We start from the raw sequence: 26826 nt of genomic DNA on the forward strand, positions 1-26826 counted from the left end.
ATCTACTGAAGTAAAAGTAAAAAGTGTCTCATTTAAAATGTCCTCAGAGTAAAAGTTCCTGAGTTCCTCTTTAGAACAGAGAACGTTGTCAGCTGTGATCTTTTCCATGTGATTCTAAAAGGAGAGAGGACAGAGTTCAAACTAGATTCTTTTCACTGGAAACATTAGAAATGACAAAATAAAGTGCAGAAGCAAAGTAAAGCCAGATTACTCTTCTCTTCTTTTGCTGGCTGATTTTCACTTTGAATGGCTCCACGGTCGGCCAATTTACCATTCTGCTGATGGAAACACAAAGTCTTCTGTGTGATGTGATTTAAAATGTAGCTAAGTACAATTCTTCAGTGAAAACATGCTTAAGTAAAAGTAAAATTACTAACATTAAAAAATACTAAAAAAAATTATACGAAAGTACACAAAAAAAAGCAAATTACAGTAATGAGAGTAAGTCTAATGAGTTACTTCCAGACTTGCCAATTACATCTTGGGGTGAATGTTGTGCTAAAAATGACAGAATTCTTTACAGTTGTGACAATACTTGTGACATTATATTTAGACCATGCATGACTCCACCTATCAATGACAATAAAGTGACAGTAAAGGCAGAATAGTTGCTGTAATCAGTCTGTCCTGCCCAGCAGACAGAGATACTCTCATAGCAACAGCAGAACCATAACAGATCCTGGTTGTTCTGCAGTATCAGTCTGTGCTGTCACACCCAGCAGATAACACACTGGGAAACAACTATGATTTTAGAAGAGCAAAAGTCATTTGTTTATTCATTTAAAACATATACAGCCTACGATCATCCTTCTGAAAGACAACAAGACCCATTTGAACTTCTTGCAGATTTGAAATGACAGATGAAATGGATGATTTAATGTTTTGCTAGTTTGCTTGTTGCTTAGAATAGAATAGAATAGAATAGAAAGCCTTTATTACCATTGTACAGAATACAACCAAATTAGGAGCGCTACTCCTGATCAGTGCAATTAAAAGACACAGGGAAACAAAACAGAAACAAAACAAAACAACCTCAGCAAACAAACATCCACAGCCAACAACACAGGTTCTAAAATAATCAGTAAAATAAATAAATACAATGAAATTTTGCACTAGAATAAGTGTACTTATTGCACTAGAATAAATGTAATCATTGCACTACTATGAATGTAATTACTGAACTAGAATAAATGTAATTATTGCACTAGAATTTTAAAAGCAGAGAGCGCTACTGGATATGAAGAGAAGAACATCCAAGTAGTGCCTGGAAGGTGCTTTTGGTAAAAAAAAACATCCCAAAAAAGAAGAGGACCCAGGCACTCTCCACTTTTCCACAACATGGTAACACTTAACTTGAAGTGCAATGTGTGTAAATAATATAATCTTCAGATAAACATCACCAGAAAATTATGTTAAATTTAATATCATGTCATTAACTATACAGTTGCCCCATAAAGTATTCATCCCTCTACTTTTATGGAATATTGTGTTTATTATACCAGGCTTTTACTATAATTACATCATGCACTTACAATGCTTCTAATGCACTTATGTTACTTATAATGGCTTATGAGCACTAAGTATAATGTGTCAACAATTAAATTACATTTTTGATCACCGCATTGAACTTTAAATAATGCACATTACATTTTGGTGCATGATATTTGTAAAGATTAAACAGAAATTGACAGATTAAAAAAGTAATTTTATTTTAAAATTGCATAATTCCTTGGCTCTCTTGTTATTGGACTATAAGGCTTCTTCCTGTAAGAAGCACCAACACCAGTCTTTGCTGCCGCATTCATACTGCAGGTTAACCAGTATGTCAGACAGTTAGACAGTAAGGACAATAAGGATCAAAGGTCAAACAACACTGAATGGTGTAGCTTATGAACTCACTTCCCTTCAAACTTAACATTATGACATGTATGACATGGGCAGACAGAAGTCATTGTAAGATGTCAATTTGAGTTGTAGCGTTTTATTGCAATTGGTGTAAATTGAGAAGACTATTAAACAATAATAAAGCAGCAATAATCTCTTTAAGAAAAAAAAGCATACACTCCACAATGTCCTGCTTTAGGGCAACTAAAAAGGGTTTGGTTTCATGGCAGTGGTTGCATGCTGCCCCCTGCTGGGCCCTGCAGCAGGGGCCTGAAATGGGGGTAGAAGTGAGCTGGAGCCTGCAGCCTTTACCCGGGGGCCAGGGGCCTGGGAAAGGCAGCCTGGAGCCTGGAGGATAGTGGGTTAAGCTTAGGGGCCTCTCCTAGGTCTTGGGGGCCGAAGCAGGGGCTTGGAATTGGGGTAGAAGTGAGCTGGAGGGTGGGCTGGAGCCAGGGGCCTCTCCCGGGTCCTGGAGGCCGCAGCAGGGGCCTGAAATGGGGGTAGAAGTGAGCTGGAGCCTGCAGCCATTATCCAGGGGCCAGGTGCCTGGGAAAGGCAGTCTGGAGCCTGGAGGATAGTTGGGTTAAGCTTAGGGGCCTCTCCTAGGTCTTGGGGGCTGAAGCAGGGGCTTGAAATGGGGGTAGTCATAATAACAGCAACACACTCAGAACAATTTCAATGGGTAATTTTATTAAAAAATCAATTGGGTGTCAAGATTTTGGCCATAGCATCTTTGAATGTAGTTTCGCTGTCACAAAACGATGTAGAAAAATACAAAAGGTTCGAGGTATACATCTTTGCAGTCTCATGGTTAAACATTCACTCTTTCAGCACTTTAAACTTTGGTTTACAAACTTGAATGAACTGATTGAATTACACTTTTATTTAATTACATTCATGAGGACATTCAACATATTTTTGACATCTCAAATTAGTCAGATTCACTGCTGGTCTCAAGCGAAAGGCAGAAATGTTTTTTCTTACTCCAATTTAAAATGAGTTTATAGCAGCTGTCTTCAATCTCTGCAGGTCTGCTGGCTGATAGCACAACCATACAAGGCAGTTTGAAGAGCTGCGTCTGGTTTTTGTCACTTGATATTATGTAGACAGATTTGGCAGGGCAGTTCTTCAAAGGCTTTCATCATCTTGGCTCAATAACAACTCCTCGGCACAAATTTGGTCAGCTGCTCCTTCTTTTCCAACTCATTTAATTGTTTCCAAACTCACAAAGCAATGGATTTTGCTTGTGTATTTTACTGGCACTAGATGGTGGTAACGACTCTTTGTTTGATAGGTACTAAGTGAAGAGTGTGCTATTCCAAAATGCTCTATGTCCATTTTGGAAAATAATCTTTACCATCATTCAATATCTTTACAATATAAAGAGTTATTTTGTGAAAGTGTTATCATTTTGACAACCAAGGACTTCAATCCTTTAAAAAGTACCAACATTTTATGCAATCGATCATTTTCTAAGAGTGGGTTTCGCTTCTTCAATTGGTGGGAATCTCATTTTGGAATGAAAATCTTAAACAGGAATGGTAAATATCAGTGCAGGGCAGACATCTTCTCCATTGGGCTTTTCACAATGCACATTCTTCAACTTAACCCAGGGTCCAAACTGGCTCAGTGGCAACAGTGTGACCTGAGTTTACTTGATATTCAGGGGACAATGCAAAGATCTTGTGTGAAAAGCTGGTCAGCCCAGAGCTAAGAGCCATGTTGGACCAGGGTTTACGCAGCCTCCATACCGGCTGTTCTCTCCTTCGTCATGTTAAACTGCACGCCGAAATCTAGCAGTTGAACAGTTTTATCATCAAAGTAAACTCAGGTGCCAGTGTGAAACAGGGTTAAGCTAGTTGTCAAGTCAGGGTTAAAGAGACACCGTTGGACTGAGAGTGTGCAGGGTGAGACGCCTCCATGGCAGAAGGCTCTAGAAGAGACAGGTGCTGTAGACGGTGACTTTGTGGCTGATCTCCTCCAGCAGAGCCTTGACAGCCTTCTCCAGGTCCACCAGCTGGTTGGCCTTCTCCTCCAGCGTCCTCTGGTTGTCTTCGTACGACTTCTCCAGGTCTGGACCGAGGACAAAGACGGATTAGAACGATCTCTGACTGCATTTAGGTTGATCACCATCTTATAGAGGCTTTCAGGCGACTTAACACCTGCTCTGGCAGCCATATTGGAAGACCTCAGCTCTGTGAACAACTGATTGTGTTTCTAAACATTGTCTGTCTCAACAGAACTGAACAGACGGTTCATTTCTGTCTGTTTCGACTGAACTGATCACTGATCCATCTGATTGATTTAGTGTTTAGATAATGTCAGCTTGTCAGCTAGCTAACCATAGCATCTGGTCAGCTAACCATCACTGTCTTGTTGTTAACACATCTGATTAGCACACTAGCCAACGTATCTGGTAGCAGCTAGCGTTAGCATGTTCACATTAACATCAGTGTGTTTGCTGGCTAGTTAGCTAGCTAACAGTTTGTTCAGGTTAACTGAGCTGACTCTTCTCAAGCTACAACTCTTCATGTTTTGGAGTAGAGACTAGGGCTAAAGACAAGACAGTTTACTGTGTCACAGTAACCTACATTTGGAAACAAATCCACCTTATCACACTATTCACTTTTACTGAGAACGTTACTGAATGGATCTACAGCCACACCACAACAAGCCGACTCAGCTGCTCTCTGCTTCTAGCTGCTTGTGTATTCTCCAGTGTTTCTCCATGATGGAGGCACAGCTGGTTAGTAGCAGGTTGGCGATGAAACTGCAAAGCCTCTACAGCCAGAATATGAATGTTATCTTAAATGTGGAAAATGGTACACTGCACGGCCAGAAATCGTCTGCAACAATGAAAGCCATTGTGCATTACAGAGAAAAAAAAAACGGTTTTATCAGAAGCAGCAATAGGCCTAGTAGTTAAGGCAAACATATGTAAGGCGCTTTAGATAAAATCATGCACAAAATGGCCTTTGTCCACCAAATGGAATATGTGGTATTTTTAGTATATTAGTATTATTTGAATATTGTGTGCATATTGTCAGCAGGACCACTCAGTCGTCACATGACCAGCTCTGTGTGACCAATCAGATGTCAGTATGTCACCTTTCAGCAGCTGCAGCTTTTTGCTGGCCTGTAGCAGCAGGTCTTTGGCTTCCTGCTGTAGTGACTCCGCCCTCTTCTTGGCGTCGGCCACGCCCCCTGCCTTCTGCGTGATTAGGTCTTCCACTGTGGAATATTTATCCTTTAGCTCCGTGTCCAGCTCCTGCACGCACACACACACACACACACACACACACACACACACACACACACACACATACAGATTAAGTGTAAATTAGATTTTAACTTGAATTTATACACAAAATAATATAAACAAAGTGATTAAATATGGCTTTTATTTTCTTTGCGCTCTCTACTTGGAACCGCCTGCAGAGGGCGCTACAGCTTCACAACCTAGTTACTCAGTGAACTTCAGGCTTCTGTAAAGTCTATGGAAACAGAATCTATTAAAAAATTACAAATGTTCCAAAAGTTTGTTTTCATTTTTTCCTCTGGTAAATACTATTGTTTTTTTTCTTGCTTTTTTATGACTTTGGTGTTTGTGTGTATATACGCGTGTATTGTTTGATTTCTCTAATTAATTTCAAATGTTATATTGTGAAATTCAATTTTTTTTACCTCAAAAACATGGTATTTCACAGAATTAAATTAAACTTCCTGAAATTCCAATTCAATTCCAATTCTGTTTCTTGTGGGTTTTTTCAAATTCCAATTCCTCAGTTGAATTGGAATTGATGAGATCATTCATGAATTGACCCCAACCCTTTCCATTACTACCCCCCCACCCCCAAACCCCCACCACCGCAGACCTTTTTGACTCGCTCCGCCTCCTTGCCGATGGTCTCTGCGTCCTGGTGGGTCTGTTCAGCGCTCAGCGAGCTGTTCTGGGCTTTCTCTTTCAGCAGCAGGACGTCCTGCTCCAGCCGCTGCAGCCTCTGGGTGGCGTTGTTCAGCTTGAACTCAGAGTCCGCTGTCTCCGACTCCACCTGTGGACAACATTTACAGTGACATTTTACATTTTATATTTCTGTCATTTCAATGACACTGTAGGTAACAGGAGAAGAGTTAAACAGTACTCCTAGAGGAGTTAAACAGCTCTCACAGAGGAGTTAAACAGCACTCACAGAGGAGTTAAACAGCACTCCTAGAGGAGTTAAACAGCTCTCACAGAGGAGTTAAACAGCACTCACAGAGGAGTTAAACAGTACTCCTAGAGGAGTTAAACAGCACTCACAGAGGAGTTAAACAGTACTCCTAGAGGAGTTAAACAGCTCTCACAGAGGAGTTAAACAGTACTCCTAGAGGAGTTAAACAGTACTCACAGAGGAGTTAAACTGTACTCCTACAGGAGTTAAACAGTACTCCTACAGGAGTTAAACAGTACTCCTACAGGAGTTAAACAGTACTCACAGAGGAGAGCAGGTTGTTGGTGTTCTTGATGTCGGAGGTGGCCTGCTGGACCGCCTCACTGGCAGCAGTCTGGGCTTTCTGAGCCTCTTCCAGAGCCTGTTTCACCATCTCTGCTGTGTCCTTCACATCCGCCGCCTCTTTACTGTGGGAAGCAGTAATACACAAGAAGTTTAGCTGACAACAACCACAGTCTTCTACTGGTGGCTGCTGAGCAGGCTCACTGGAGCAGTTATTTTCTTTACTCATTTATTTAACAGGGACAAATGCCTTAAATATTGTTTCATATATAAAATACAAATTAGATTGGGAGAGTGTTATACATTCATCACATTTCCCCAGCTAAAATGTAAGAGCAACACGTGGATTCTCTGTGGTGAGGGCGTTACAGTACCTGGCTCTGCGGGCATGTTCCAGCAGGACCTCGGCTCTCTGGATGTCGTTGGCGCTCTGGTTGAGGATGGTCTCCACGTGGCCCAGGTCTCCAACCTTCTCCCTGATCTCGTCGGTCAGGTTCTGCAGCTGGGCCGGTGTGGTGGGCATCTGCATGGCCAGCACCTCGTTGGCCACCGCCTCGATACTCTCCAGGTCAGCCGCATCCTCTACATGGAGCCACAGGAGAGAGCTACATTTATATTATGTTTACATTTTAGACATTTAGCCTTAAACTGGAAAAATTAACACCTATTCTTACAAAATTATTCTCAAAATTAGAATAATTTATGGTACTATTTAAGTTGTAGGAAGTAACTGAAGTCCCTGGACGGTAAAATGGCCAACAGTCTTGCAGCCTGAATCTGCTTGATTTTAAATATTTTAAATTTGAATAACTGTTGAATTTTTCCCCTGAATTTAGATGCTTGGCTTGGAAACCTCAACACCTAATATTATTGAGTAATATTATTGATATTCCTGTGTCCCTGGAATGGTTCTGCATGACACAGAAGTGCTGTGTAGAGAAATAGGAGGTGGAGAGGAGAAGGTCGACGTACGTGTGAGGAAGTCCCTGATCTGCCGGATGAGGCTGCGCAGCTCCTCGTTGCTCTGGTCGACCCGCTGCTTGGTCTGGTTGGTCTTCAGCAGGACGTCCTGAGCGCTCAGCTTGGCCTCGTCCGCCTTCACCTTCGCCTCCGACACCTGGAACAGTTGATCCATCACGGTTAGGATCCACGGTCACACGCGGTCCATAGGTCATTTCCAAAACATTTCATATGCTTGTTGGAAATTATTACCTGAATGACATTGTTCGATATAAATATAGAGAATCCAATCTGTAGCAGTGTTAGAACTTGAGTGATCTTGTATTCTTTTAAAAAGTAATATAATTTACTTTAACGTGCTATATCATTTTGTTAGAGTGTCATTTGAAATGGTGAAACCAAACTGTTCTATTAGTGATGGATGCTGAAGACCTGGTTCCAGGGTTCAACAGATATGGGATTTTGAAGGCTAATACCAATATTTTTGGATTGAAGCTGATGATTGCTGATATTTTGTACCAATACTCAATATTTTTTCATTCTCATGAAAGAAAAATCCCCAAAATTATACCTAGACACTAACACTCTCCATTGAAACCCAATAATAATATTAATATTAATAATAATTCATGCATACTACTCAAAATGTGGCATTAGAATCAGTTCAGGTTAAGGGCTTTTGTAGACAGTAAATGTAGTATTTATTCTATTATACAATAAATGTGTAATCAAATAAACTGCTTCCTATCCATCATATTGTAAGTGCATGACAGTGGGCCATCAGTCTAACAATCTTTCAAATAATATGTATTATAATCTTCTGATTTATGCATTTGAGATGATGAATGAATCCACTTTGACACAAGTGTGATACACAAAGACACTGAATAAGAAAAACATCCAGATAAAACTACTACATTTAGAGGAATAAAATACCGCTGAGCTATTAACTCTCATGTTCTCTTTTCCATTCTCACCATCTTGGAGAGCTTCTCCACCTCCTCCATGGCGTTGGTGATTTCCTGGTCGGACTGTCTGGCCTTGTGCCAGGCGGCGTGGGCCAGGCTGACCAGACCGTCGCATCCTTCGCCGCCGCACTTCCTCTTGCCCTCAGAGTCCAGACAGCTCAGCCCGCCGCAGGGGGAGCCGGAGCAGGCGTCCAGGCCGGCCGGGCTGCCGCACGTCTGGAGGACGGACGACACAAAGCAGTTAGAGACGAACTGAAACGCTTCCTTGCAAATTCTCACTTTTTCTGTACATACAGTATGGCTACAGAGGGGAGCTGTAGGCTGAAAGAGTAGTGTTAACAATACAATACAATCCATCCTAATACAATACAATCCTTCACAGATACATCTAATATTGATTACGAACATGGTCTAGTGTTGGTTGTGTATTTATATATGACCCCTATTTGCTCTTTTCTTTTTTAAATTCAATTTTTCTTTGCTGTATAATATTACTATTTGGTGCTGCAGCAAACCATTTTCCCCACAGGGATCAATAAAGTTTAATTTTAATTCTATAGCCTTTTTTCCAGATGAATGTCGATAATAATTGGTCATGCTATAGGGAAAGACATCAATCATATTTAAAATCTTGATATTAATATACATACATGCATGGATAATTGTGTATTTTTTGTAGAGCTTCAAAATTGTTCCTCCTCCTAATGTAATGTAATTGTGTGCTTTCTGTATCTAATCTCATCTAATCTAACTGAAGCATCACACTTTAAATTCCAGGCTTGGTCAGTATTTGTTATCTTTCCCACCTTCTCGCTGAGCTCTGACAGGTCCAGAGTCTCCAGCTGTCCCGCCAGGTCGTCCAGTCTCTTGGCGTGCTCCTTGTGTCTCCTGTGGAACTCTGCTTTGGTCTCGTTCATCTTGTCCTCTGCGGCTTGCCGTAGGGCGGCCGAGTTTTCCACCGGACTGCCGGGGTCGCTGGTGGAAGCGTTCGCTCGAGCCTCGGCGGCCTGAGACTGCAGGTAGTACTTAGTGATGCTGTCTGTGGCTCCTGGGAGACAGACAGAGACCAAAACAACTGAAGACCTTCATCCTTCAGGTGCTCTGCTTCTAAACATACTGACCTTTTTCATACGTTTTTTAACATTTATCTTAACTCTCTGGCTTCTGGAATTTTCCATCCAGTTTTAAGCATGCAGAGGTTCAACCCCTGCTACAGAACCCTACCTTGGACCCCACAATTTGAAATTATTTTAGACCTTTTTTGAAAGTCCCTTTTGTATCTAAAGTCGTTGAGAAAATCATTTTCTCACAGCCAATGTCTTTTTTGAACATTTAATAACACATTTGAAAAATTCCAGCCTGGCTTTAGACTCCTGCAGAGCATAGCCACAAAAATCTCTATCTCTTACCTCGTATCTCTTATTCTTGCCATTGAAATTTCATGAAATTTAGTATGTATGCTATAGCTCCATGCATGTAAAAACAAAATAAAACAAACAAAATATATATGTTTGCTCATGGTTGGTGAAAGTGGGCGTTCTCTAGATCAGTGATTCTCAACCTTTTTCATATCAAGGACCCTAATTCAACGCCATTTGATGAGATTTTGTCTCTCAAACCCAAATCTGAGAATAAAAAAGTCATTTTTCTGCATCCTCTAATTGTGTTTCTTCTTCTTCTTGTAAATGAAATAATGCTGAAGATGAACATTTCATCAATTTGCTTGGGACCCCCTGGATCCCCCTCAAGGACCCCTGGTGGTCCCCGGACCCCACGTTGAGAACCACTGCTCTAGATCACAAGAATAACAGAATAACATCTAACCCTTTGCAGATCAATGTGCATTAGCAAAATCAGAAAATCAAACTTGGCAACCATGTCTGGAAAGGCACTTAAAACGTGTTTACCAGATTTCATGAAATTTAGCCAAAAAGGGGCACTACAGTGACATTTAAAAATTTAAAAGGGCATAAGTGACACAAAAAACACCAAACTTGGTGTCCAGATCTAGCAATTCTTGTGTTACAAATTTTCCTCTTCGACCACCCAGCATAATGATTAGGTTTTGATCTGTGATGTGGGCGTGTCCTCTGCAATAATGGCATATAACTTATCTTAAACATCATAAGGACTTGAACCCTGGAATTGCCACTAGCGACTGTATTATTGTAATTGTACTGTCCCAAATATTCCTTGCTGGTCTAGGACCTTCTGGTCACAAGGAGACTCTGACCTCTAACCTCTGGGCTACCTCCGCCTGACAATATGGCTGCCATGATGTCGCTCCTTACCTCTGATGTCAGAGTTCTTGATGAACTCGACCTGGTCCAGCAGCTCCTGGACGGTGCGCTCCAGTTTCTGAGCGTCTTCTCTCAGAGCCTCCAGCTTGGCGTCGGTGCTGTTGTCCTCCACCTTCACCTGGACCAGAGCCTCCTCCGTCTGGTTCAACTTCCCGCTCAGCTCAGACATGAGGTCACTGCACAACAGACAGGTACAGTTAAGATGGCTGTTATATGTAGATATTGTTATTTTTCATATTATTTATATTACTGTCTTGCTGTTTTGTGATTATACTGTATTTATTAATAATAACATGGTGATAAAAGGAAATAGCAAGTGTTCTGGGAAGGATGTTTTAGCTTATGGAGTCATTTTTTTTTACAACATTACATAGTTTAATTTAGGTTTTGCTTGTTGTTTGTTATTCTTCTTTACAAGTACGCTTAATTATTTGTTATGGATTTAATGTTAGCATAGTAGGCCTTGCTAAGTGTATGATAGCAGTAATGTTAGTTGTTAAGGTGTAGTATAGAGCTGCTGTTGGTGATGTGAGTTTATTACATTATTTTTTGGTTTGCACTTGTTATTGTTGTTGTTTTATATATTATTATATAATGAATATTGTATAAACATACGTAGCCTGTTCTAGCAGGTCCTGGATCTCAGACAGAGGCTGGGAGGCTGGGTTTTGGGACAGGATGGCTCTGATCTCCCCGGCGCTCTTCTCCACGTTGTCAACAGTCTGCTTGTAGGGGCCGGTGATCCCGCTGGCCTTGATGGTGTTGACCTTGTTGACCAGGCGGTGGGTCTGGTTGGTCAGCTGACCCACGATGGCGTCCCACTCGGCGAAGCACTGGTGGCAGCGCTCGCAGTCGGGGAAGGTGCCGGAGAAGCCCCGGGCGCAGGTGTCACACCGGGGGCCGGAGACGCCCTCCACACAGACGCAGTGGCCGCTGGCCTTGTTGCACTGCTGCTCCGCGATGCCTCGAGGGTCACAGTCACAGGCTGCAAGGCAAACAGCAGGAGGATCAGACACACAGGAGGCCATTGGATAGAGGTTGGTAGAGTTGTAGGAAATGACACTGTTTACCCTCCGTAAATGTGTCACTGTGGAATGTGAAAGACTGGCAGCACAGTTTACACTGCAGTCACTGAAAGGCTCATAGGAGCCTGATCCAAGACTTCCAAAGATCCCATTTTGTTACTTTGCATTGGATTGAAATAACTGTTAATTGAAAAGCATGGAGCGTCACTGTACCTGTTGACCTATTCACCTCTAATCAGACCTTTAATCACTGTGTGGTCAGAAATGGATGATCACAAAACTCTTTTTTTTTTGTCTCCAATTCAAGTTAGCGTTAGGCAGGAGGCCTTTTACAAGTCCTGGCTTTACAGCTTGGCCAGAAAATATCAACACACATTACCTCCATGACCTGGGGAGGCAGGAAGGTGGGGTGGGGTGGGCTGGGGTGGGGTGGGGGGTTCTGGGTCACTGAATGGTGGGATGGAGGAGGGATGGGGAAAGAGGAGGATGTTTGCCTACTTCAAAGGCCGTGTGTGGAGTGTGTGGTGAACAAAAGGCTCCATCATGGCCTCCTGCAGTCAAACAAACCCCCGGGCAGCTGCTGACAGGCAGGACGGGACTATCTGCCTCTCTGTGTTTGAACACACACACACACACACACACACTCACACTCAGCGGCAAGTCAAGACCTCCTTGTAGAAGCCAAATAACGTGTCGGCTCTCACTTGATGTCTGACTTTTATGAAGCGTTTGAGATGTCCACCATTTGAACGAAATAAAACAAATGACCGTACGTTTTGAGGGAGGGAACGTAAGTCTTTGGTTGGCAAAGTGCGAAACTAGATTCTCTATACTGAACCAATCATCTCTTTGTTTTTTTTCAAATTGGATACATTTTTAAATGTTTCTGTTTCATGTTGAAAATCGTCTATAAAACCGTAGGCATACCGCTCTATCAGACCCGCCATCAAGCAGGCGGTTCACACTCCCAGTCTGCAAACAGACTCAGAAACTAATTTGTGCCACAGTCCATCACACTGCTGAAGAGACAGAGAGGAAGACTGAAGGAGTGGTGGATGAGGAGAGAGAGAGAGAGAGAGAGAGAGAGAGAGAGAGAGAGAGAGAGAGGAGGACAAAGGGATGACATCCTCCTGTTTTTATGTAGAGTTCTGCACTTTTACGCAAGACACATTTGTGGAAAACAGACAATAATAGACAAAACAGACAGTCTAATCTGGTCTTTCTCTCTCGCTCTCTTTCTCTCACACACACACACACACACACACACACGCACACACAAACAGACACACACACACACACAGGCATTCAATCACTTGTCACCTCCCTCCTTTGCTCTCCTGTTGAAAAAAGGGACTTTGGACTTTCAGTCACCTCAGAGTGCTGGAATGAGAGTGGAAATGAGGGCTTAGCTCTGGAATAATCCTGGTTTTGTGCCTCAGACACACACAAACACACACATGCACACACACACACACACACACATGCACACACACACACACACACACACACACACACTGTGACTGAAGAGGCTCCTCAATGGAAATGTGTTGTGAATGTGAGCAGTGGTGAGGTCCTGTCCCCCTTTTGTCCCTTCAGGGTGTTAACTGGTTAAGTGGAGGCTTCACTCATCACTACCCACCCCCTCCAGACACACACACACACACACACACACACACACACACACACACAACCCCCTCCAGCATGACAGATTAAAGCTCAGTGTGTGTTTGCAGTGTGGAAGAATGACCACATCGTCCAGGTGCGAGGGGGGGAGGGAGGAGTGTTTTTCCTCCTCCATCCTCTGCTCTCCTCTCCTCGACAGCAGACTAAACACACTGCGGCAACACAAACATTCCTGACATCAAGCCGTTTGGTGACGACTTTTTTTCCCCAAGGATGCTTTGAAGGCATTTCTGCGTTATTAGACTGCATGCAGTGGAGAGTGGCAGGAGGGACGGCAGAGGGGAAGGCAGTGACAAGCTGCATTCAGGCTCACAATGTCTGTTTTGTTCATTCCATCAAGGAGGAAATTGTCTTTTCGCCCTCTGGTTGAGACTTGAAGAAGTGGAAGTGCCTTGCTCAAGGAAACTTCAGCAGGAATAGACACACGAGAGACTGAACCACGCCTCTCTAGTTGGGCGGCAACCCCACCAACCGCTAGGCCATCCTGTCTATTTGATAGTGTATTTGCCAGAAGTGTGACCAAGTCAACTTTACTCAAGTCCCAAGTCAGTCTCAAGTCTTCACGAACAAGTCTCAAGTCAAGTCCATGTCATTAATGTCAAGTCTCAAGTCTAAATGTAGAACAGCAAGTCAAGTCAGAACCAGTATCAATTTAATCTCTTAAAGAAAATTAAATAGCTAGGACTTTTCAATGCAATATGGTTTTAATAGGATCAAAACTTGGTAAGAGCATCGTAAGTTTGATTTCTATAATCAGTTTCAACTTCAGTAAATTCAATCATTCCATACAAATTCGGAAAACAGAATTTAAATTCAGTCGTCTGCTGGAACAAATCTCATCATTTTCAATCTAAGTCATTTACACAAACACAAGATCTTTTGTCAAGTCTCAAGTATTCTCCTCCTGCATCAAATCAAGTCTCAAGCAGTTACAGTGGTGACTCGAGTCACATGACTTGAGTCCAAGTCATGTGACTCGAGTCCCCACCTCTAGTTTTGCTTTTATTTGGGACAGATTTCAAGGTGTTAGTATACTGCTTCATTAACTTACATATGGAGCTAGGGGGGAAAGTAGTAGTAGTAAGAAAAACGTTCTCTTCAAATAAAAAAAGGGGTTTTAAAAGACTATAAAATAGCTGCTCCACAGATAAGTAATATAGCTTGATGAAAAGTTAAGAGCCACCTCAGTAAACTTTATATTTCCTTCACAGTAAAGACGTTTTAAAGGAAATATCTGAGTCAGATCTGTAATCTGCAGAGCTGAGACTGTCCTCCCTCTCTGCTCAACAAGCATCTGCTGTGTGTTACAGAAGATAAGATTATAGTTACCCACTGGGTCTGGGGGAGGGAGAACTCCCACATTTTTTGCAACATATAAATTCCATCTGGCTTCAATTCGATGGTCTGGGAGGATGCTGTGTGTGTGTGTGTGTGTGTGTGTGTGTGGGGGGGGGGGTTCTTTCAGTCTTTCACCAAAACCCAAAACACACCACACCTCTAAAGCTGCTTTTCCACCGCATGGTACCGGCTCAACTCGCCTCGACTCTACTCGCTTTTGGTAGTACCACTTGGTTTTCCACTGCAGATAGTACCCCCTCAATGTGCCCTCCCCCCCACGACTGGTCGTCATAGCGACGCCACATGAAACTGCCGTGACGTCGTCTTCAACGCGACACACACAGCAACAATGGAGGATATCAAAGGGATGGGGGGAACACGCACGACTGGGCCGGACTGGAACCCAGGACGTTGCGGTCAGACGGTCCGCTCCTCAGACCACCGACGCACATGTTACGTTTTAAATTGCATTTGTAGTATATCTATAGCTATACAGTGCAGCTAGGGAATTTACCCATATACTGTGTATTATATTTTATTTTTCCAGGCACAAGCACACACAACGTTTGGATGCTCTGACGCAGGACGCTCTGCTGTCCAACTGTGTGAGCCAATAACAAAGGAGGAGACGAGTTTATTTATGTAAAGACACATGGAGGAGGAAATACACACCACTAGACAACAGGCTGCAGTGTTTTTTTGATGAAAAGTGTTGAATTGGACAGACGTGGAATTCACCCGCCATGTTGTCAAACTGCAGTGACTCCGGCTCAAAGGTTAAACGTAATTTCTGGGAAATTACAATAGTGGAATTAAACGGTATTGCCAGCGTTGGGTGAATGGCAGCATTATGTTAAAAAAAGCAGAAAGGCCTGTCTTGTGTCTTGTGTGAATAACAGAAACTGCTGCCTTCACCGGAAAAAAATAATCCAGCAATTTGACGATTTGAATGTGTGAAAGAGGCTCATGACTCAATGATTACTTGGGCAGGTGGTGAGATTTCTGCCAATTTCGGCCCGTTCTCTGTGTGGGAACATAAACTCCCCCATTGGAATTTCAAGACGCTCATTTCACATCAAACATGAATCTACTGTATTTCCTCTAATAGTGGCCAGTAATCAATTAAAAGCCGGGTCTCTGATAATGTCCGGGGCCGTGGTCGACACGAACAAATAAAGGCCGGCCCCAAATACAGGCCGGGGAAAAAAACAAAGGAAAAAACAACGGTGGATACCGGTAAACTCCTGGTGCCTGTTATATAATGTAACTGTAGTTTGTAGTAACATACAAGTGCCACAAGATGGCAGTATGCCACAAGACGGCTCGGCCGGCGGAAGTCTCTGGAGCGTGCCGTCGTCGATTACCGTAATTATCGGTAATGCGTCGCGGTAACAAAAAAAACGGCTACCTAACGAACCCCAACAGAAGCAGATCAGAAAACAAGGAGGCTTGTACTAAAATATGAGCAAATATCCTGCTATAAAATGAGGAAAACTCTGTCCGTCTGTCTGTCTGTATGTCTGCATCAATTTTGCTCCTCAATGGGTTGGCCAATCAATCTGAAACTGCACATGGGCATTGAGCACTGGCATAGGCAGGGACTGACAAAGCTGATTTTTCCATTTTCCCAAATTTATGCTGTTTATGCGCATTTTTGGCAAGTCTGCGCCAAAGTTGTGGTGCACGCATCCCTGGGTATGGACTAGAACTTATCAAACAGAGGGAATTAGAAATAAAGGCCTGTCTCTAATATAAGCCTGCTTCCAATAAAGGCCTGGTACCCTCTGCAGTTGAGGTAAATAAAGGCCCGGGCCAATATTAGAGGAAATACGGTAGTGTGTCCTGTCAGGTGCTGCAGAGGAACAGAGGGTCCTTTCTGCCAGCAGGCACCGCGCCGGACACCCGTCTCTCATACAGGACAGCCTCGTCAGAACAAAGGTGCATTGTGGGGGGACGGTGGGATATTGGGAGGCTCAGACAGATCCCGTGGATCGCCATGGAAACGCAACCAGCGGGCCAAGAAGGGCACATCTGGACTTAATATTGCAGTGCACAGCAGATCAGTGAGGATGCTGGGAGTTTTGTCCTCCGCAGATGAAGCTGCTGCAGCAAAGTTCCCACGATGCACAGAGAGAGGAGGGGGGGCGGGGGGGGGTGGGGGTGGGGGGGTGGGGGGGGTTTCCTGGTGTGACAGGGCCGAAGGAATTTAGGACAAAGGGCTTCAGTGTATGTAGAAGTTTACAGTGCCGAGGTAGGGACTCAGGTCACATGACTTGAACTCGAGTCACAGTTTTAATTGCTTGAGACTTGACTTGATGCATGAAGAGAAGACCTGAGACTTGACTTGACTTGGGTTCTGGTGACTTGGGACTTGACTCTGACTTGTACTCTGATGACTTGAAAAGGTTTCTAAAGTCTTGACTTGAGATCTTGTGTTTGTGTAAATGACTTAGATTGAAAGTGATGAGATTTGTTCCAGCAGACGACTGAATTTAAATTCTGTTTTCTGAATTTGTATGGAATGATTGAATTTGTTGAAGTTGAAAGTTGAAACTGATTATAGAAATCAAACTCATGATGCTCTTACCAAGTTTTTATCCTATTATTATTATTATATTATATTGTTATCCTATTATTATATTATTATATTGCATTGAAAAGTCCTAGATATTTAGTTTTCTTTAAGATATTAAATTGATACTGGACTCTTGATTTGATCTGACTTGACTTGGTGTTTAGACTTGAGACTTGTCTTGAGACTTTAGTGAGACATTAATGACATGGACTTGACTTGGACTTCACTTGGTAATCTACATTTAGACTGCCAGGGACTGCTGTCATAATCTGGAGTAGGGGTTATGTCATTGTCTTACTATTTGTCTGTGCTTATATGCTTTTGTCTGTGCTTATGTGTTTATGTACCTATGTGTTCCTGTATCTTTTTCTCTTAATGTTTTTTATATGCCATCAACCTGCCAGGGCCTGCAGATGAAAACTAGCCTGTACGGCTAAATCTGGCACTTTTACATGATGGACTTAAGTACTCATGTTAATTAATGTGCATTGTCCCTTCTTAAATAAATAAACTCAAACTCAAACTTGCGACTTGATGTGAGACTTGTTCATCAAGACTTGAGACTCTGAAGTTTAATATTGTGTTTTGAGATGTTGAATAAGGAAAGAAGTGGTCCCTCTGCCTACAGGAGTTCCCACCAGACTGAAGGAATTTATTTTGCTTTGCTTTCAATGGAAACCAGACTCTGCTCCACAAGCCTCTCCACCCACCAAGACACATTTCTGAGGGAAACATGACTGTGTTGTGTCTGTATTGAGTTTTGCATTGAACATGAACACATGTAAACACATTTAAAAACATAAATACTGAACTCACCATGACATTTGACCTCTGGATCTCCCCAGAACAGCTCTCTGCACTCCCTGCATGTTCTGCCTCCGAAGCCTGGCATACAGGAACACTGGCCACTGATCTGTGGAGCAGAGAGGAAAAAAATATTTTATATTTCAAACATACAGAGAAAAATGAACGAAAATGCTGTGCCACGAATTGAAAAAGATACAGCTGACAATACACTGGAAAACTCTCCATCAAAGCTAGTGAACGTTTTTACATTTTTAGCATGGAACTGTTCCACCTCCTGCTCAAGGACAGTTTGACAAGATGATTCCCACATCTGATGTGGTGCCATTTTTTATTCTTCTGATCGACCCAATTCTTTATCGATTCCCTTATCGATTCCTACTGTATACATTGTCAGGGATAAAAGACTACATACTGCTTTAGTGGAGTTAACTTTGCTTTTATTACTCAAGAAAGATTGCTGTGTAGAATTACTTTTGTCTCAGAATTACTTTGGATTCAGAACATTTGGATTATGCTGTTTGGAGGAATTTGATGGTCATTTTTTGCCGATTTTGGAACTGTAAAGAAACAATATCCAGCAACTGCTTTAGTGTTATGGATACACAAACTTCCCCGGTGTTTCAACTGACATGAGGGTGTGCAGTCAGTTTCCGCCATTGTTTGCGATTGACAGCAGACAGAAAGAGTCAGAAAAGCTACTCCAGAAGAATCCAGCTGTTCAACATTCTTAAATATCGATAAAAGGAATCGCAGTGCGGTGGCTTATCGATTCCGGTGAATTCGGCGACGTGGAACCGGGACTAAACCGGAAGCGGTTCTCGATACCCGGTCCTCCCGACGAAGCTCACCTCATTACAGGAGGTTCCAAAGGAGTGCGTGGGGTCGCAGTCGCAGGCCTCGCAGCCCCTCTGGCTCGCCATGTTCCAGGTGTCGGCGGCGCAGCGGTCGCAGTGCTGGCCGACCACGCCGGGCAGACACTGGCACTGACCGCTGCCTCGGTCGCAGTGGCAGTCGCCCGCCGACGGGCAGCTGGCGGGGCTGCTGCCCAGGTGGTTACACACACACTCTGAGGAGGAGGAGGAGGAGGAGGAGGAGGAGGAGGAGGAGGATGAAGCAGCGAGCAATGAGGATTTCATTTGTGAATATGAACACTGCAGAAATGGGAAGTTTGGCAAGTCATTTTATCTTGGATTCAGAATTATCAACCTTACTCAGGATTAGCTAGTTTTAGTGTACTATTTTATTTTTGGTCAAATTATCACAATATAAGCAATTCAATCTTGAACCAAGATATTTTTACACTATTTTTTATTTTTATAGGAACAAGTTTCTCTTAAAAAAACTCAAATATAATATAGCTCACAACACAATACAGGTGTTGTCATTGACATATCTTTCTCTTGCTGTTGTGAAATGACTGTAAGTGATTTGATCGAGGGTCACAAAATGCTAACTGGCTAACAAAGGCTAACAGTAATTTCTGGGCTGTTAGCATTTTGTGTCACTTTATCAAATCACTTTTTTTTTTATAGTTGTACAGTCGTATAGAAACAGAAACAGAAAGATCTGTCAGTGACAACAGCTGTATTGTGTTAAACACCATGTTGAAACACTAAATGAGTCAGAGGAGACAGAAAGTTGGCTAGACGAAGAGGAAGAACGTCAGCCATGTTTGTGAAAAAGGCCTATTGCTGTAGGCGTAAGGCTTTTTTACCATATAATACTATGCAGTGGTGGAAGAAGTACTCAGATCTTTTACTTAAGTAAAAGTAGAAATACTACAGTATAAAAATACTCTGTTACAAGTTAAAGTCCTGCATTCAAAATGTTACTTAAGTAAAAGTACAAAAGTATTAGCATCAAAATGTACTTAAAGCAACAAAAGTAAAAGTACTCATTATGCAGAATGGCCCATTTCAGAATAATACAGTATATATTATATTATTGAATTATAATTATTGATGCATTAATGTGTAAGCATCACTTTAATGTTGCAGCTGGAAAAGGTGGGGCTGATTTCCACTACTTTATATACTGCTGGGTAGCTTACAGTAATCTATAATAATTCATCACAATTTAATTTGATTATATTTTGTATTAATAATCTGAATCTGCAAAGTAACTAGTAACTTAAGTTATCAAATAAAGGTAGTGGAGTAAAAAGTACAATATTTCCCTCTGAAATGCAGTGGAGTAGAAGTATAAAGTAGCATGAAATGGTAATACTCAAATAAAGTAAAAGTACCTCAAAATTGTACTTAAGTACAGTATTCGAGTAAATGTACTTAGTGACGTTCCACCTCTGATACTATGTTTTCTGGTCAAATAATCTGTCCAAATCATGACAGCTAGAGGTGGTTTATAGCTGGGTGTATTCTTCTCATCCCTCCTGCTCTCTCAGGAACCTTAAAGGCAGTGAAGGTGGAGAGCTGCACCTGATCGGTTTAAACCACAACACCAGGTAAGAACCAGTGAAACTTACTCCTGCAGTTCTGCAGCAGTGCGTCTCCATAGTAACCCAGCCTGCAGCTCTGGCAGGACGGGCCCTCGGTGTGGTAGAGACACGTCAGACACTCCCCGGTGTCGGCGTCGCAGGAGCCGGGGTCCAGCATGTCGATGTTGTTGTTGCACTGGCAAGGCTGGCACTGCCCGCCCGCCACACTGGGGTTCCCATAGTAACCGGGAGAGCATTCATCACACCTCGCACCTAGCAGAGAGTAGAAAAGGCGAGGAGAGAAATGAATGAAGAGGAAGAGAAAAAGGGATAAAAGGGAGAGTTGGGACAGTTTATAGAAGAGAAGAATCGAGGGAGAGCGAGGGTTAGAAACAGCGGATAGGAAACAAAGGAGAAAGTACATTAATTAGCACTTTTGCACATCGTGAGTCATCATCATTCCATCAACACCCTCCCATAACTACCGCCTATAGCACTTAACACCATGCAGCTATTTCCTGCGGTAATAACACACCTCCTATCAAATCTAAACCATATATCACATTCCACACATGCAGCCTCTCTGTTTACATCACAGAAAATCACAAAGCTCCCCCCCCGCAACACACACAACTGCATTAAAAACTGAGTTTCCTGAGGGCAACAAGTCTGAGCAGTGGCAGTGTGTAATCACGCCCGCTGTGGGGAAATTTACCGGTGTTCAGTAAACGCTGGCAGCTGTTTGTGTCACGCGGGGATCTCTCTGAAACCTGCAAACTGGGCGCTTTGCAAAGGATCCCACGGAATAAAATGTGTTGTGACGGACCTGATCAGGTGTGGTGATTGATTTTATATTACAACATGCCTTTGAATCGCAACTTTGATTCACGGATGCACTATTTTTATCATGGTAACAACAAAGACGGCTACCACAAAAGCGATAAAAAATAGTTCAGAAAAATTATAGTTCAGAAATATTATAAATCAGAATCTGCTTTATCAGCTTTATTGGCCAAGTATGTACACATACAAGGAATTTGACTCCGGTTTTTCGTTGCTCTCAATGTACTTGCACAGAATAAATATACAGCTAAAAACAAGGACAACAAGATGAACAGATGTAAACCTAAACATTTAACCACTATGTACAAATATGCATATATATAAAAATGCATAGGGACGCATTAAATATGTGTCGCATGTCTTTATTTATCCAACAGCACTCACTGATTGTTACATGTGGACCAAACCAAATGCTGTTTTGCCCTGTTTTTTGTTTTTTTTGCAGGCTCTGTGCAGTTTTGGAGACGTAAACTTTCCATCAGTCAATCAAAGTTGCAATGAAAATGTATTCTGCAATACCATAATCAATAACCACACTTTAAGCTGGGACTCATTTATCCCCAGTGCAATTAAGACTACTTGAAAATGTGGATGTTTTATTCTTGTATTATGCTTTAATGTTATATGTTTTTATTGTTATTATCTGTTTTTGGCCATATACTGTATTCCATATACTGTATATGGATAGTTTTAGAATTTTTCATGTATTTCTTACTGCACATATTCCACGTTTGTTTTGTCCCATTAAGTTCTATTGCTGCTATTTCGCACAGACACTTAAAGATGTAACACTGTTTACATTTCTAGTTCCAGTAATTTGTCCTGGTGCTGCGAATGTTTGTATAACTACCGATTCTTATAAGTATTCTTATCTATCATCATCCTGAAAGATCATTATCTTATGTTTCATTCTTTGTATTGTGTTGTGACTCTTAGAGAGAGCTGCTGTACCTCTGTACCCGGCGCTGCAGACACACACCACCTGGTGGGAGTCCAGGCCGCGGTAGCAGCCTCCGGCAAACTGCCGCCCGCTGCCGGGGCCGTCGGGACACATGCAGGGACGGCAGTGATCACCTGACCCCAGCACAGGGTCGCCATAGTAACCGTCCAGACACCTGAGAGGGGCGTGGGTGGGATTCAACACAGGTGAATGAGTAACTGAAGAGTTTCGTTCAAAAGTTACATCTACTCTTACAAAATTACTGAAAACAAAGGCAGCAAAATGTTCCAATGTAGACATGTAACCATTTTGGAATAAAACACAATTATGAATGAAAACAATGAGGCAAAGTTAAGTATTTCACTTTGAGGCATATTTTTTAATCTTCGTTCACATTTTGCCTCCTCAACCAGTGTCTCTATACCAGAGGTGGGGATCGAGTCACATGACTTGGGCTCGAGTCAGACTCAAGTCACAGTTTTAATTGCTTGATTGACTTGATGCATGAGGAGAAGACTTGAGACTTGACTTTGTCTTGGGTTCTGGTGACTTGGGACTTGACTCTGACTTCTACTTTGATGACTTGCAAAGGTTTCTAAAGTCTTGACTTGAGATCTTGTGTTTGTGTAAATGACTCAGATTGAAAGTGATGAGATTTGTTCCAGCAGACGACTGAATTTAAATTCTGTTTTCTGAATTTGTATGGAATGAGTGAATTTATTGAAGTATTATAGAAATCAAACTCATGATGAGACTTGTGCCTCAAGACTTGAGACTCGAGCAGAGTAGACTTGGTCACACCCGGCTCTGTACTGACCTCTCACAGTTGTGTCCGGTGCTGTGCTCCCTGCAGCCCAGGCAGCGTCCCGTCTGGGCGTCACACTCCTCTGTGTGGCCGTTGCAGGTGCAGGGCCGGCAGTTGGGGAAGCCCCAGTGTCCCGGCAGGCAGCGGTCGCACTGCCGGCCGTACGCTCCGGCCACACACACACACTGACCGGTCAGCTCCTGGCAGAAGGCGTTCTCCGATCCCTGAGGGTCACACTCACAGGCTGGACAGAGGGAGGGGGGAGGGGGGGGAGTACAGAGAGGAGGGAGAACGTTTTATTCCAAAATAAGATATCCACTGTTAAAGAAAACTCAACTTCTCCTTGGTGATTTCTGACATGAAAATATAGCTGTTCATGGGATGTTATGTGAGTTATTCATCAACCTACGACCTTTGCTTACAAACCAGTAACACTTTAGAGGATGGAAACAAACATGAAGCACATTTTGATTTATTTCAAGCCCATTAGAAGCATAAGTAAACTTTCCTTTCTTTTTCTTTACAATATAATCATCAGACAAGCATCATCAAACTTAAATTTAAATGTAATATCTTGTCATTAGACATACAGTTGCACATGAAGTATTCAACCCCTTAATCTTTTTGCACATTGTGTTTATTATATCATGCTCTTATCATAATAATCAGGCACTCACCATGTGCTTGTCTTATAAAGCACCACTTCAACTGAAGTATAACCAAAAAACTTGGATTAAATCTTTTAATCAAATCAACTCAGTATGCTTTTACAAATTAAATCAGCTTTAATTGGCTCACTGCAGTTAACTCTGATTAGACTAGTGTATTCAGGTCAAATTGAATTAAATTAATCAGTAGGCTTACAACACTATTCTTTAAAAGTGTAACTTTTCAACCTCGATATTAATCAAACCTGCAGCTCAACATTTTGAGATTAGTGACATCTACTTTTTAAAGAATAGCCAGCAACTTAAATCCTTGTTTGATCACTTAAACACAGTGGTTCTCAACATGGGGTCCAGGGACCACCAGGGGTCCTTGAGGTGGTTCCAGGGGGTCCCCAGCAAATTTATGAATTGTTAAACCTCACCGTTATTTCATTTACAAGAAGTTAACACAATTAGAGAATGTAGAAGTATGACTGTTCTGATCATAGTTTCTCTGTTATCTCTCTACCTACAATACAGACAGTCATGGGATTCTGGACAAAATCATATCTGACAATAAAAATATTCTCAGATTTGCGTCTGAGAGACAAAATCTCATCAAATGGGGGTCTGTGGCCCTAATGTGGACTAAATTAGGGTCCTTGATATGAAAAAGGTTGAGAATCACTGCTTTAACAGACCAGATCTAAATGGTAGAGAGAGTGAATAGTAAACTTCAAGTAATGTTACAGATTACACCTACTATGTTTTCTGTTTTTATACCATGTAAAGCACTTTGTTTTGAGAAGAGCTATAGAAATAAAACCTAGAAATAAATGATCATACCTCTGCAGCCGTTGGGTCCAAAGTGGAAGGTGGCAGGAGCGCACCTGTCGCAGTTCCTGCCGACCACGTTGGGCCGGCACTGGCACTGCCCGCCGCTGGGGTCGCACACGGTGCTGAGGGAGCCCTGGGGGTCACACTGGCATGCTGGGAAATGGAGTCAGAAAGGAGAAACATGTCAGAGAACCAAAAAAACGCACCTACTGCTCTGTTCCTGCTGACCTCCTGCCTGTTAGGGACAACAAGAGTTAACTTCAAACTGTTTTTTATCACCATAATACAGCTGGTTATGTGTATAATATATAATAGTGTATAATTTCCATGTCTAATCTGATGAGGTCATTATCAAAGTGATATCACATATAATTTTTGGATGTGTGTGTGTGTCTGATTATATAGTCAGGTTTGTGTGTGTGTGTGTGTGTGTGCAGGCCCTGAGGCTGTTCCTGCTGAGCGCGTACTGACATGCTCATGAGCCAGATCTTCACCTATCTTCATCCTCTCCCTTCATCGACACCAAAAACCAGACGTTTACCACCGATGTTTTAGATCTCTGAAACATTTTCATCATCATTGTAGCTGTTATCCACGAAGAAGAGAAATACACCAAACGACTAAATGGAGCCAGAACTGCAATGCGAAACGTCAACAGCTGTTTTTTCTTTAAATTCACTAAGAGTAACTAGTTCATTAAGTTTCAAGTCTTTCAGGAGGCCGTTCTCTCTCCTCTCTTTCCTCTGTTTTGCCCTTTTTCTCTCGCTTTTTCTTCTTCGTCTGCATTTAAACGTGTTGCTGCGGTCTTGGCTGGAAAAAACCCTACTCTGATTCCAACCAGACTACCCAGGATAAACGGAGGTTCATTAAGGAAAGGTAAATAAACGTGGCAGCGGACGAGGAGACGAAGGAGCGGCTGCATCATGAAGCAGTTTGAAACGCCGACAGCAACCACAGCTGAGGGAGCCGGATGACTTTACTGCAGATACAGAGTCTGATGATAATGTGATAATGTGATCACAGAGTCTGATGACAATGTGATAATGTGATCCTGACAACATTCCCAGACAGTGAATCCATGAATCCATCTCATATTTATTGCAGTAAGACAGAAGTGACAGAAGATTCAACCAGTTTGTTTTCTTCACTGGGAGAGAAACAGTGAATTCTGCTTTTAACCCAATTTAACCCCAAATGCCAAAATGGGGACTTTTGGCTTTTGTCATTGGCCAAATATGAGTGCTGTAGGGAATTCTATTCTATGCTATTCTATTATGCTCTATTGTATTATATTCTGCTTTATTCTAGTCTATCCGATTCTGCTTTATTCTATTCTGCTCTATTCTATTCTAATCAGTTCTATTCTATTCTGCTTTATTATATTCTATTCTGCTCTATTCTATTCTATTCTTCTTCATTCTTTTCTATTCTATATTATTCTATTATATTCTGCTCTATTCTATTCTATTCTGCTCTATCCTGCTCTATTCTACTTTATTCTGCTCGATTTTATTCTGTTCTGCTCTATTCTATTGTAATCGATTCAATTCTATTGTAATCGATTCAATTCTATTCTGCTCCATTCTTTTTTATTCTATATTATTCTATTCTTTTCTGCTCTATCCTGCTCTATTGTATTCTATTGTATTCTATTCTATTCTGCTTTATTGTATTCTATTCTATTCCATTCTATTCTGCTCTATTCTATTCTATTCTGCTTTATTATATCCTATTCTGCTCTACTCTATTCTATTCTATTCTGAGCCATCCTCATTCATTTTCATGTCGTCCACTGATGCTGCCAAAAAATGGAAACAATGTTTTGTATCCTGAATAAATCTAGCAGGAAAAAAACAAAACAAACGTCTTTAGAGACAAAGTTCCTCTTCCTGTCTGTGATGAAGAGATTTACAGCCGGGCGGTCTGACACGGGACCAGGAATGTGACGAAGAAGCCAGCAGAGGTTTGTGCAAGACCCGACATGAGGCTGAGGTTGGGGGGCGGGGGGGGCGGGGGGGTGTAAGAGGTGCTGAGTGACAAAGGTCGGAAAGCCGACAGCGACCGCATGCTAAACATACGGGAAGGAGGCAGGTAAAGACAAGAAGGACTGGGAGGAATATGAGAAAGAAAGAGTGGAAAGAAGTGGGATGGAAACAGCTGGAGAGAATGAGAGAGTGGAGGGGAGAGAAGACAGAGGGAGGAGGAGGGATACGAGGATGATTGACAGGTCAACGTCTGAATGAAATGCCGTCATTTACCAAACACGTCAGCCGCAGTCAGTCAAACT

The 26826-nt window shown here is 42.2% G+C and overlaps 1 protein-coding gene across 1 annotated transcript in view; it reads right to left on the reverse strand.

Annotated features, from left to right (window-relative positions):
- Positions 1-2554: 2554 nt before the first annotated feature.
- The window catches only part of lamb1a (laminin, beta 1a), a 40434-nt gene continuing 16162 nt past the window's right edge, over positions 2555-26826 (reverse strand). Inside the window, exons 12-27 of the mRNA XM_071519123.1 lie at positions 24549-24692; positions 23068-23299; positions 22262-22425; positions 20516-20740; positions 18882-19099; positions 18043-18139; positions 11221-11590; positions 10597-10781; positions 9112-9353; positions 8315-8521; positions 7350-7494; positions 6752-6959; positions 6361-6502; positions 5760-5936; positions 4993-5152; positions 2555-3957 (exon numbers count right to left, since the gene is read on the reverse strand). Of these exons, the coding sequence (XP_071375224.1) occupies positions 3818-3957; positions 4993-5152; positions 5760-5936; positions 6361-6502; positions 6752-6959; positions 7350-7494; positions 8315-8521; positions 9112-9353; positions 10597-10781; positions 11221-11590; positions 18043-18139; positions 18882-19099; positions 20516-20740; positions 22262-22425; positions 23068-23299; positions 24549-24692 (3056 nt within the window). The 3' untranslated portion in view covers positions 2555-3817. The remainder of the gene's footprint in view (positions 3958-4992; positions 5153-5759; positions 5937-6360; positions 6503-6751; positions 6960-7349; positions 7495-8314; positions 8522-9111; positions 9354-10596; positions 10782-11220; positions 11591-18042; positions 18140-18881; positions 19100-20515; positions 20741-22261; positions 22426-23067; positions 23300-24548; positions 24693-26826) is intronic.

This window comes from Centroberyx affinis, unplaced genomic scaffold (genome assembly GCF_046629955.1).
Source record: "Centroberyx affinis isolate AG114_WGS23_722 - 3 ecotype Tasmania unplaced genomic scaffold, CSIRO-AGI_Caff_v1 ptg000660l_1, whole genome shotgun sequence".
Classification (NCBI taxonomy): Eukaryota; Metazoa; Chordata; class Actinopteri; order Beryciformes; family Berycidae; genus Centroberyx; species Centroberyx affinis.